At 36.3% G+C, this 13752-nt stretch overlaps 1 protein-coding gene across 1 annotated transcript in view; it reads left to right on the forward strand.

Annotated features, from left to right (window-relative positions):
- Positions 1–10732, forward strand: part of LOC134535497 (26S proteasome non-ATPase regulatory subunit 12) — a 30942-nt gene extending 20210 nt beyond the window's left edge. The window contains exons 7-9 of the mRNA XM_063374630.1: positions 2976–3153; positions 5245–5322; positions 9387–10732. Of these exons, the coding sequence (XP_063230700.1) occupies positions 2976–3153; positions 5245–5322; positions 9387–9611 (481 nt within the window). The 3' untranslated portion in view covers positions 9612–10732. The remainder of the gene's footprint in view (positions 1–2975; positions 3154–5244; positions 5323–9386) is intronic.
- The last annotated feature ends 3020 nt before the right edge of the window (positions 10733–13752 follow it).

Genomic DNA, 13752 nt, shown 5'->3' on the forward strand with positions numbered 1-13752 from the left:
CAACTTGTGACCACGTCACACCAATACGCCATTATCATTATTCTCAGTAAGAGCTTTGTGCGCAGTGTTTAGTTTTTGGAATACATTTTTTATAAGTGCTGTTCGGACTTCATTTTTTGCTTTTCTTCTTGGATTTTGACTACAGATTGCGATTGGAATTGACTACACTGCCTGTTGACGACCTGCTTAGCTTTTTTATTGGTACAGTATAATCCCACTGATGCGACCACTCACGGTTTCCGGAAAAACGGACTTATAACCGGAATGGTCGCAATAGAGATTTCGGGCCAATTTTTACCCCCCCCCCCCCCCCCCCCCCCCTCAAGTATGTCCAAATGCATAAAATACTCCCGCTAAATGAATTCGCGTCACGCGAGTTCGGCTATGCTAGCCGGCTGGTTATTTTCGTTCAAAACGTGTCGAAGTAACTTGTGTGGATCAGGTAGAAAACATTCGGCTATAAACGAAAGATATAAGAACAATACTATCCTGAAATGCTGTGACATGTTTTTGGAGTAGATAATCACAGCGACAGACCAACAGGATGCGCTCCCGCCCTTGCCGTCAGCGATGTTTATTTTGACAGCTCAAGCAATTATCTTTTCCACATCCCTTCGCAGCGTTTTTAAAAAAAAAAAAAAAAAAAAAAACGTTGGAATGCAGATGGAAAAGTAACTATGCATTAAAATTAATATATTTACGGCCCTGCTAAATTTTTCTATTCAATAAAATTCGAGGTATTAGTGATTTTTCAGCAGAAACTCCTGTGTGACTAATAAACAAATTGTATCATAATAACTTAAACTTATAAAGTATTTATTAATGGCGAGGGACAGTCGTATAAGCCCATAAAAATATTTATTTTACCGAGAATGGACTATACAACCTGGCTTTTGTCGCACGCGGTGTGGGAGGGGAGGAGGATGCTGACAGTTTCTCACGCAGAAGGTTGAAATAAGGGAGGGAATGTGTTGAAATGTTAGTTGGTAAAGGGGGGGGGGGGGGTGTTTAAACATGGTTTGTGGCTCTGGGAGGGATGAGCCTTGAAGAATTAGCATGCGATGGGAGAGGTAAGCGTCACGTCACGTATGACGTCAAACCGCCGCTACCGCCAGCCTGGCCGGACGAGTTTCTTACGCTCTCGCAGAAGCTACCAGAGCAGCTTTTAGTGCGTGCGGGCGGGTAAGATAACATGACAGCTGAGACGGCTTTTCGTGCGATAGTGGACGCGCCGAGCTCATCTAGACACTGCCGCGTGCATCGGCGGGATTCTACTGTACATTACTTTCTTTACTGTTTTTGGATATCGGCTTTGTTACTTTTTTTGACGATTCGTTTATGTTACTGGTATTAGAACGACAAAACTGGGACACGGCGATGGAGCTTTTATTTTTTTTTCTCGCTAAGCTTGCGTCTATTGGCTGGCTGGTGATGGAAGGTCACGAGTCTGGGCGGAGTGTTGAGTGAGTTATACTGTGCATGCGCAGCTCAGCGAACAGAGACAGCCAGCCGGCGGCTACGCCGCGCTGTAACAACAGCTGACCGAGTACAATTAATTACCTTTCTCCGCGTACGGCGCGCTATGGACGGGAAATTTCCATCAATTTGTGGCCATTTTTTAAAAAAATTTTCTGTGACACAATGTGTATGTAGCTCGTTTTTGTTATAAACGCTGCAGGTTGCGACTGTATTTTAATAAACTTTAACGTATTTCTTACACTTTTCATAATTTTTTTTGCCTAATTTTTCACGGTTTCTGAAAATCTGTATGTACGACTGAGGTGTACGTACTAACCGGGGGCCGTACGAGCGAGATCAAAAACGTTTAAGATGGAAAGTTGACAAAGTCTGAGATAGCACGGCAGCCCAAGATATCAGCGTCGACCCTGTCTACGATATGGAAACGTAGGGACGCGATTATGAGTGCGGGGGTCATTGAAAATCGGTAAATCGGATTTAACGAAACATCGATTTAGAGTAAACATTTTCGGTAACCATAGCACTTCGTTAAATCGGGGTTCTACTGTAGTTGAACTTATAAGGAATATTGTTTCTTGAGAAAAGGTAGTTAGTTCATGAACTTATGAATAGTTTAAAAATTGGTAAAGCTTTATGATTTTAGATTGTTATATATTATTGAGTACTGTGCAGTAATAAAATAAATCTTTGTTTAGGTATTAGACCTGTGTGGATTTTTGAATACGAATACATAGTTTATTATGTATTTGTATTATATTCGACTGAGAATACTCACACTTAAAAATAATGAAAGTTCAATTAGTAGTTGGTTCTAGGTAATACAAAAAATAAAAACTAAAGTAGAGTTTGGTTGTGTTAGCTGCATGAAATTACATATTTTTTAGTTAAATATTTTAACAATTTTATTATTATTATTTATTTATTTTAAATTATTGTAGCTGACTTCAGCTAACCACCTTTCACTTCAGTATTAATTTACCAGAAGATTTACACTCCATATTTCCCATTTTTCCCCATGTATGTTTTACATGACATGAAAAAAAAAAATTGTGTCGTTACAATTCTCATTCTTACTATTCAAATTCAATACTCACATTCGAGAATAATTTGTTATTCATTTTCGCATTCCATTCGAACTAAAAAAACTGATACTGGCACATGCCTATTGTAGTAAATTGAAAGTATGTACAAGACAGACTTTATTGGTTTTAGTGGTCAGTTGCCTTAATAAACAAGTATATAGGTAATTGCATGCATTAGTGTTTCTGAAACTTAGCAGATTTAAAGTTTGTTCCGTTTATCTGAAATTTTTGGTGGGCCAACGTCCCTGCCTCTGAACATAGTTATAAGAACTGTCATGTGATAACAAGTGGTAATGCTAGTGTTTCTGAAACTTAGCAAATTTAAAGTTTGTTCCATTCATATGGAAGTTTTGGCGGGACAGTGTTGAAAGAGTTAGCTCGAGTGGTAATGCTGTAATGCTATTGGCTGCGCAGGGAGCTACTGCGGCTGTTCACGAACCCGGAGCTGATAAAGTGGTCGGGGCTGTGCGAGATCTACGAGAGCGAGCTGAAGAACGGCTCGGCGACCAGCAAGGCCACGGACGTGTTCGACTCCAGCTCGGAGGACGGGCAGAAGAGGTGGAAGGACCTGCGGAGTCGGGTCGTGGAGCACGTGAGTCGCCTCCGGCTCTCGCTCGCGCGTGGGGTGGGCCGGTCGGATCCTCGAATACCACCCAATCTCCAGTATTCAAGAGATTTGAGAATCAAGGAAAAAAAATTCTAAGAAAATATTGGAGTAAAATAGGAAATTAAAAATTCAACACTGACAAAAGTTTACTAGGCTTGTAAATGTTTATTTTAGTATTTATTCTAATACCATTAAATATTAATTTAATATATATGTATTAAGTAAATTAAATACGTAACATGTACTCATCTGGAAAACTTAGTTCATGAAATTAATATAAATGTATAGGTTGTCGTAACAAAGGACCCAAAAATATGGTGAAGCGCAAAATTTGCTGCAAACCGCAAAATTATGCTGTTTTTTTTTTAAGTTATTCCCGTAATATCTGAACTTTTTTTTTTGAAAAACAAAGTTTGGCACAGAACACAGCTGTTTATGCGAGTTGATCGACGCCATTTCTGAAAACGTAATGCGGAAGGTCATAGATATTTAACACTGCTTCATTTAGTACCTACTATGTGGTTTGAGTGATTTAAGAAGTAAGAAATTTTAAATTTTGGTTGAAATTATGAAAGTTATGGTGATAATGTTATGTATAATTTTTGAGATGGTTCCTGAAACCCAAAAATGTTTTTAGTTTATAAAAACAATCAGTAAGTGTGAAGAAAAGCTTTTATTTGCAGTTGGCAGAATTGTTCTTTATTCCTGGGAATGTTTTCAATTCATTCTGCATGATGGCATTGTGATACTTAAAGTAATGTTATCATTCACATTTACGTAAATTTTTACCCGAATATTTACATCTTTTCAAAATACCAATAGAATCTTGTAATTTATACAGAACTACAGCTTATCAATACTGCCATCAGTATAAAGTAATGTATGTGCAATAAAATTATATCTATATATACTATGTTACAATTTAAAAAATGGCATAATGTACATTTTGCTAAAGTATGCAAAATGTTGACATTTTCGGAGATTTTATTTGGTAGAAGACAAAGTTAATTATGTGAGAAGGAACCAGGTTCTGAATTTTAAAACTTTTATAAAGTTAATAATTTTAAAACTAAATATCTTATTACTGGAGGTTTGGTGTACCTATAAAACCTCTGTCTATTGTATTTTGAATATCCAGCGCAAAATTTAAAAAGCAACATGTGTAGCCTTTGCTTTAAAACCTTTTTTCCTGCAGAAGGATCGTCCGTGCGTATCGATAACGCCCTTAATTTTGAGCAAAAAAAAATCTAACCTTTTCACTGTAAGGGTTGCCTCAATTTAGGGTATTGCCAGAGATCTGTCTTCACTAGACTTCCATGGATACAAGTGAAGACTTTGTTTTTCCTCCCATATTTACGACAAATCTAATTCCCGCACTTCCTAACTAAAAGGCGAAGAAGTCTGCTATTTTTTAAGCCCTTGATTCCCTTTCATCTATTATATTTTATTTTTTTTTTTCCTATCCCTTTGTACCGGGGAGAGAGAAGATACCCCAAGCTACTCTTTGTCAGTTACTTCCATAAAAACTAGCACTCACCTTACTTGTTACTTACTTCCTTCGTGACTGGAGGAATATAAAAGGTGCTCTTAGAAACACAGATGGCTGCAGTTTTGTCACAGAATGTTCAGTAGAAAGCGTAGGAAATCTAATGCAAAAACAAATTACCTATGTTTGGGCACAGTTGTGTCTTAAACATCTGCCAAGATAGACACGTTAATTGTGTGGGTGCCAGTTCACGGGACATTTACAATGCTGAGAGGAGGGACTGCCACATGGCCTCACACACATGCACACACACAGAAACCCACCCACAAACACACACAAACCCACCCATAAACCCACACACACAAACACACACAAACCCATCCATTAACCCACCCACACACCCACCATAAAACCACAAACCACAAACCAAACACAAAAGCAACAAGTACTAAACTTCCATCGTCACTTAAACACACATGCAGCAAGGTCCAAACAGCTTAAAAAAATTGGAATGTAGACTTCAGCTTGTTTGGTATTTTTCTCAACTACAATTTCTGTATATTATTAGATTTCTTCTCTTTTTTTTCCAGAACATTCGTGTAATGGCCAAGTACTACACTAAAATCACGTTGAAGAGGATGGCAGAACTCTTGGACCTTCCAGTAGAGGTGAGACAGTTCATACATATGATTTTAAGTGTGTTAAGCTGTATAAATACACTCTATGGTTGTACGGTAGTCACTACCTTAACACAGTGGTTTCCTTACTAATAGATTGTGTTACTAGCACCCCTGTGATCGGGGAAAATGTAAAAATGATAAGTGCTCTTTTTTTCTATAAGCTATAGCAAAATTTGTAGTTTTATCTGTGGCAAAATTAAAATTTAATCATGGCAGCAATACATGGATGTAGATGATCTTATAACCCGATGAGTTTGAGTTATCAATAAACATTATGAATTAAATTAATAAATGTGAATTATTAGTGAGTGGATTTATTTCACACGATAAGTTTAAAGAATATGTAGTAAAATCAAATTTAAATGTAATGGATTCATTTTCATAATTTCTTTACTGTACTAAGTCTGTGCAAAGCATTTTATAATGAGTAATATAATGCATTTGAAACAATTTATGTCAAACCAGTTGCACCAGCCATGAAACATAAACTGATTTTGTAAGTATGCAATGTTTATGTAATTTTACCTTTTTAAATATGAGTTTCATGGTTACAAACCTTATGTATCAAATTTAATTTCACTATTAGCTTTGGAACTATTTTTTTTTGTTGTGAAAAATACCATATTGGTCTGAATATAGGCATACCTTTATTTGCTGATTTTAGCAATTTAAATAAAAACTGGAAATGTAACATTAGCATACATGTGCACTGTCAGAATTCATTGCATAGGAACTTTTAACAAGTTATGTAGGCTACATTAAGCTCTTAAAATTTAAACTTGTGTTCATGTGTGTCTAACGTATAGATGTGTCGCAAAATAGTGATAGCAATAGACTATTAAGAACCGTACTATATATGAATGAATTTTATAAACAACAAAATAACACAAATCTTTTTGTAAAAAATTATGTATGATAGCATTCTGCTGTATTTGTTTGCATTCGTACTTTTTTTAATGTATAGTTTTTTTTTTCTCAATCAGATATATAAATATTAGGCATGTGCGAGAAAGACTTTTTTGAATTCGAGACGAGATCGAGAAAGCAATTTAAAAATTCTCGAGAATCGAGTCGAGATCGAGAAATCTGTACTTTAGTTAACAGGATAATATGATCCAAAAAAGTAAAACTCAATAATCTGACAAACATACATAATTATTCAATAATTTTATCAAGTATCCACAAAAGACGATGAATGAAACATTAGTTTACAAAGAAAGAACACTCTAGTGGCTAGCCTAATTTAAGGTCTAAAGCGGCTATTTAAAAACACCAGCTTTTCAACATTTTCAGCCAACAAATTTTCACGCCTAATGCTCACAGTGTTTCCAGCAGTACTAAATAGTCGTTCGCTTTCAACTTGTGTAGCTGGTATTGCCAGATACCTTCTTGCTACTTTAGCCAGAGCTGGAAAGCGTATCTTGTTGTTTTTCCACCAGGTAAGTGGGTCACCGTTCCTTGGAATTACATCTTCACGTAAATATATTTTTAGTTCTTCCTCCAGACTTGATGATTTAGTCCTAACTGATGATTGTGATGTCTTCTTGAACACTTCAAAACTTGACCACAGTGAGCAAGTCTCTTTAGCTTCACTCACCTGCTCCAGTTCTGGTTCAGGACGATAATCATTTTCAGGTTGCTGATGTGAAGTGATGTATTTCGTGCACAACAACTTTTCATGGTCTTGCAATATCACAGTCTTGAATCTAGGGTCAAGCGCCATTGAAAGAAGATCTTCTTTCACACAAGAATATGAAGGAAATCTTGATTTTAAACCTCTTTGCAGTGATTTAGCAAATGCAGTACCAGATTTGCATTGGTCTGTTTGGACATAGTTTGTAAGCATTGTTTCAATTCCATATATCAATGGGATTTTTGATGACAGTGTTGGGAACTTTGAGTAACATAACTCGGTTGTGGCCTCATCTATTGGTTGCAAAATATGTGCAATGCTAGCAGCTAGTTTCCACTCACTAGAGGTGAAGTTCTCCACTGCCATGCTCTCTCCTAAATCAGCAGAAATGGGCACCTGCTGCTCAACAAGACGTGACAGCATGGTGTATTCACTATTCCATCTAGTTGGCACCATTGGCAGTAGCTCGTGAACAGGTTTGTTTAGCTTCACTTGAAGTGCATGCAGCCTCTCACGAGCAACATTACTGTGTCGATAATGGCCAACAATAGCTCGTCCTTTTGCCAAAAGTGCTGTAATATCATGTTCATTTTTTGCATCGTGCAGTGCCAACTGTAGTGTATGTGCAAAACACTGAACATGATGAAATAAGGTTTTCCTTATGGCACATTTAAGGTTTTTTGCATTGTCTGTTATGACATAAACTGGGACTTGATCAGTTGGCAAATTCCATTCTTCCATTGCCCCTACAAGTTTTGCATGTACTGCATCTGCAGTATGTGAGCCTGGAAAGTGGTAATTGCCAAGAATATGTCATTTTAATTTGAACTCTTCTGTTAGGTAATGGCCTGTAAGCGAAATGTAGCTTTCATGTCTCCTAGATGACCATGTATCGGTAGTGAAAGAAAGCGACTCCAGACCATTGATGGCATCTGTACTAATTTCATCAGCCAGTTTGGTTCTTTCCTCTTGATACAACTGTGGTATAACCGTCCTTGAAAATGTTGTTCGCGAAGGAATCTCGTAGCTAGGTTCTAATTCGTTGATTAGACCTCTGAAGCCATGGTCATCCACCATGCTGTAAGGTTGAAAATCACAAGCCATCATGATAGCAATTTTTTTGTCTATTTGATTTTTCCTCACATCGCTGATGCAAAGCTTCTGTTTTTTTTGCAACACACTCAAACATTGAAAGTTGTCGACTAGAAGTCTTCTTTTCTTCAGCAGTTATTTTGTTGAATTCTTTTTCAGCGGCTGGATGTTGTTTCAAGTGCTGCAAAAGTCCACTTGTCGAGCATGAAGGCGTTTTAATAATGTTTTTACACAATTTACATTCGCCACCTTCTTTCTTTTTTAAATAAAAGTTCCATATTGTGGCCATTTTCCGTTCTTTTTTATCCACAACACTAACACTTTCCTCCATCGCACTCAACTTTACTTGTTTTCGGTTTGCAATTACAACTTTACCTTTACACTCACTTAACAGTTTATTTGCCTACTGTCGTATGTAAACATACGTTATTGACTCCATAGGCTATACAGTTTCCTTGAGCCATGGACGGTACTTGATCATGAAAGTCTGAACATTCACCACTATCGATATGTCACTATCGATACGGACCGCAATTTAAACATCATGTTGCTTGTTATATACTGCTGGCCGTGTGTATAACCTAAGGCCATAAAACAAAATGCAATCGCGGAAGAATTCTGCAGTCATGTTTATATTTTATTTTTTACCGTACCGTTTTACGTTGATACTTGATATTGATACCGAAAATGATTTATTTTTGACTTTAATGTTGGTTTTATTAACGGAAAATAAATATTTTCTTCTGTAGTTTAATGTGATAACCACATCACAATTCATTGTTTACGTTTACCGTTTCATGTAGTGACTTGTGAACGGAAGTTGTTTGTTTTTAACTTTTTAATAATTTATTGTGTATACTATCATAACAAGTATATTTTATTTTATTCGATCTACGTTACGTTGAAGATATGTTAATTATTTCAACACGCAACGCAAAATGCTGCCTCAATATATTATATTACGTAACCTATTTCTTGTTTACAAAATTCTCGAAAATTCCGAGCCAAAAAAATTATTTCGAGGCGAGATCGAGAAAATTTCTGTCTCGACTCGTTCTCGATGATGCCGAGACTCGCACATCGCTAATAAATATGTATTTAAAAATATATATTTAATATATAATATAAACAGTTACATATTAAAAGAAATACAGAAAGTGGAATGGTGTTGGCTGTATTTTGTACTTTTATTTATTTCAGAAAATCGTGAAATAGGTAAATTATTTAATAAAATATAATAGTCAGAAAATGTGTAAATGTTGTTCAGCGAGGATTGTCAGGGCAATGCAACGCGAACCCACTGAGAAGTGTGGTGTGCTGAACGCAGGAGACGGAGGAGTTCCTGTCGAACCTGGTGGTGAACAAGACGGTGACGGCCAAGACGGACCGGCCGGCCGGCGTGGTGAGCTTCACGCAGAACAAGGACCCCAGCGACGTGCTGAACGAGTGGTCGGGCCACCTGAGCGCGCTCATGCAGCTGGTCAACAAGACCACGCACCTCATCAACAAGGAGGAGATGGTGCACAAGCACCTGCTGGCCGGCCGCGACTGAACACTACATCTTCCTGTTGTTTATGTTACACTTCAAAAAAAAACTTTTTTTTTAAACAGCATAACAACTGGTATAAACGTTTCTCACCCAAATTTGGGCAGTAAATACATAGCAGAGATATTTCATTCACAGGGTTTTTTAATGGCTCTCCGACACTACCATTCGCTGAATTAATAATTGCTTAGTTGTTTTGCAGGAATTATTTTTTTTTTTATGATTCAAGATAAATTTTAACTGGTGTGAATTATTAAAGGTTAAAAAAAAAAGTCTTTTTTGTCGATGATATCCGGCATTAAGTTCTTCTTTCATCTATATATTTTCCTACTCTTTCTAACAAGTTTTCATCGTGGAGATGTTTGGTTTCATGCAGTGTGTGGGGCACCAGCGTCTCACACGACTGTTTATTTTTTGATTTTGATTCATAATACGTACTACCTCTGTGGAGTAGGTGTGTCTAGAATGTCACTAGAAATGTTTTTTTTGGATTTGATGGTGTGTAAGTAAAAATATATTATAATGTGCTTGAATTAAAAAAGATTTTACTTGTACATGTAGCATCAAGTTGCATAAATGGAAGAGACTTACAGGTATTGGTGTGACTCATAATTGAACTGTAAAATAACTTATTTCTCACTTTCAAGTTTTCTCTACCCTTTTGCTGACTCGTGAATTTAATTACAGTAAAACCCTCTTAAAAAAAGGGCACCCCAAGTGCAGCCTGAAATGTATAATTGAAAGGACTATATTTAATTATCACACATTTAGACTGAAAGAAAAGTGTGCTTGGAAAGGTGATGGGGTGGTGAAAACTGTAACACTTATCAGTACCCGAAAATATTGTTAAAAGAGCTATGGAGCATTAATCCTGCGACTAGTGACAATGTTTCCAATGAAAAGGGGCATAGAAAAATTAGCATTTTGCTATAGACGCAATTTTTTTCTAATTTACACTTTAGATGATTTTTTTTTTTTTTGTTGCTAATTTCCAACAGAAATGCTATTTTAGTAATTTTCAAAGTAAATGCTTTTTTCAGCTAAGTTAATTTAAAATGTCATGTACTTGTAAAAAAAATCCTTTGTGAAATATTACTTTACATATATTTACACTTAGAAAGAAACAACCCTACGTGTAGACTTTCATTTACCTGACTCACCTTATATTTATACTGTCTGTCTACGACATATTTCCCACTTAAGACTTATCAGCAATTAAGTTAGTACAAAAAACTCATCCGCCATTTGTGCCACAGATTCTCTCATCGCACAGACTAAAGGTGTAGGCTAATTAAATGAAAACAAAACAGGCTGCACTTTCTTGCAATTAGCTTTAGCGGGAGTGTGAAGTAAACGACGACAGCGATGCTATAGTGACTCGGCGGTCCTTCAAATTTCACACTTGCCTCGTGTGGTGAGCTTCTGGTAACATCTCTATACTAGTTTTTGTGACCATTCTTCGTGATATTGCCATGTCTCTGAGGTGCAGCTAAGTTACATGCATTCTGAGATAATGTCAAAATACATCCCAACCCAATTAATCCAGTTGATTTGTGCATTATTCTATGAATCAAACCTGCTACTTAATGTTTGATAGCATTTCGCCTACAAAATTCTGTAAGTAAAATAAAAGTTTAAATAATTTTTGTGGTTTTAATCTAGGGAGTCAAGATTTTTATTATTTTTATTTTTTACTGAACTGAACTAAACTAGAGTATTTTTTGTAGCATTTTAATATGTTAATATTTAGTTAATACAAATTAGAATGTAAATATTAATTTTTAAATAAGTTGCTTTTAAAATGCTAATTTCACAATAATAAATGCTAATTTTTTTGAAAAAATAGAAGCTTATTTTGCCAGCCCCTTCCAATGAAGCATCAAATGTGCTTGCACGAGTCTGTTGCCATACACCCATAATTCCAAACATCCACCGTACACATTCTTAAAGTGTGGCAGGCTTCTTCAGCTGTAAGGAAACAGGCTGGCTGAGGTGTGAAATACTCAATTCGCAAACGAACAGTCTCGTGAACATGCAGGCGAATGTAACGTCTTGTCTTGAGGAACAAGGATTTACGCAGTCAGATGAATGATTTTGAGGAAGGAAGTTTTAGGAACTGTTATTGAAACACTATCACCTCAATTAAATGGAGCAAGAGCAGTTATTCCGTGTACTTAAACGGAATGTTGCAACAGAACCATTGAACATCTACGAGATGAATCTAGTCACTCAGCAGGCACATTGACTCCGGCTCCCAGCCGGGAGTCGACCCGCCCAGCACAATGTGTGATCGATCCAGTCTGGCCAACATCTTTCCTGAACCTATAGTCCAGTCTCTGATAGTCATCTTCCATCTCTGTTCTTAGCTACACCACCTTCCAGGTTACTCTGGGGAAGACAAAATGAAAATGCAGTCTCGATGACTTTATAGCTTAGAATTTTTTAACTGGTTAAGGCCGTCCCTGGTCCAGCGACTTGATAGGGAATTGTAGGTTAAAAAGTGTTTTCTACATCTTCTACAATTTTTCAAATAAAAAGTTCGTACTTGGCTTGTTTGCTGCAGTTTTACAACAGAAATCATCTGTCAGATTAATATTGTAGAAAAAATATTGATAAGTATTTTATTTTACGTTTTTAAAATTAAGGAAAACCGAAAAAGTGGTCTAAAAAACAGGCTGTAAGATATACAAATATTTAGAGTCTGCAGAATTTTTCCTTTTAAAGTAAAGATAAAAAAAGTAAGCGGTGGCATACTGCTAACTTTATTAGAAGAAGAAATATTTCGTATTTTGCATTTTCAGCTATTTTTTCTGGCCGCGAGTAGGTTCACATGCGCCTGTCTTGCGCGCGGGAGCGTGCAGCCGGCTGCCGTGTTGCCATTACTTCGGACCCATCCTCGGCTAACGGAATCTGACCCCACCTCCTCCGTGCCAGTAAATAATCTGAATGGTGCGGAGTACTGTGTCAACGACGAGAAGAAAGCTCAGAACAGTGCTATCAATTCAGATATGCATGGATGTGCTGCGAAAAGCTAAAGGTTTGAAGAGAAGTAGAACCCAAATTTTTTATAGTTTTAATTATTTCTTCCATTAACTGTAAAGTGTGTTTGGGCAAAAAATATTTTGTGCCATATTGTGCTTTACAAAAACTTCCAATTTTTTCAATTTGAAATGTAATCAAGTGATGCTTTGCAAACTAAACTATCCTGATTCAAGAAATGTGTTTACTTTTATGTAAGTATAAGTTAGGCAAAAAATCCTCAGCTTAAAAGTAAGAGTAAACAAACAGTTCTATGTGGAAAATTAGATTTGGTAAGCATGAAAACAAGTTAATTTTCAACCGACTTAAAAAAAAGAGGTTCTCAATTCGGTTGTATTGTTTTCATTCACGTGAGTATTATACTGTCCAAGCCAAATTGTTAGTTACAATTACTTAGCCAACTTTTAAATTAATTGCTGCTTATAAAAAATATTGTGCCTTACAATTCAATATATATTATTTCAGTTCCTATGTGTAAGACTTAAAAAATTAACATGGCTACGTTGGGGAATTCAACCCATATTCAGCGGCAAACTTAATTTCTTAGCACCATTCGTTACTCTGTCAATAATTTTTACTTAATTCGTCTACCCTGAGAATCTCAGTGCACTAGCTCTGAGATAGCAAAAATTTGGAGATAGTTTCTCTCTTTCCCCCCCCCCCCCCCCTTTTTTTTTTTTTGTTGGAGTTCAAGACAATGTGAACCAAAAGTGTAAACTTGAAACTTGTACCTTAGATAGGTTAAATATATTTTACATATTTTGGAACAACTAAGATCCGCTGTGCGAAAAGTTTCATAATATATTTCATACTTGCATGCTAAGGTTTACATTAAATAAAAGGCTCAGTAGATTAAGCAGCTGGTAGGTACATATACCATTGTATTATTACATAACATTTTAAGTTGTTCTGTTCTTCGGAGGAGAAAGAATAATTGTAAATTTTTAGACGACTTTCTGAATGTAACTCAAGGATAAATCCCTTTATCAGACATTATTTTGTTTTTACTTAGGAAGCTACATTGAATGAATCCACATAGCAATGAGACAACAGTTTGAAAATCTTATTAGTTGCCTAAAAATGAGTATTTAATTTAATTTTAGTATAC

Source organism: Bacillus rossius, chromosome 8, assembly GCF_032445375.1.
Source record: "Bacillus rossius redtenbacheri isolate Brsri chromosome 8, Brsri_v3, whole genome shotgun sequence".
NCBI lineage: Eukaryota > Metazoa > Arthropoda > Insecta > Phasmatodea > Bacillidae > Bacillus > Bacillus rossius.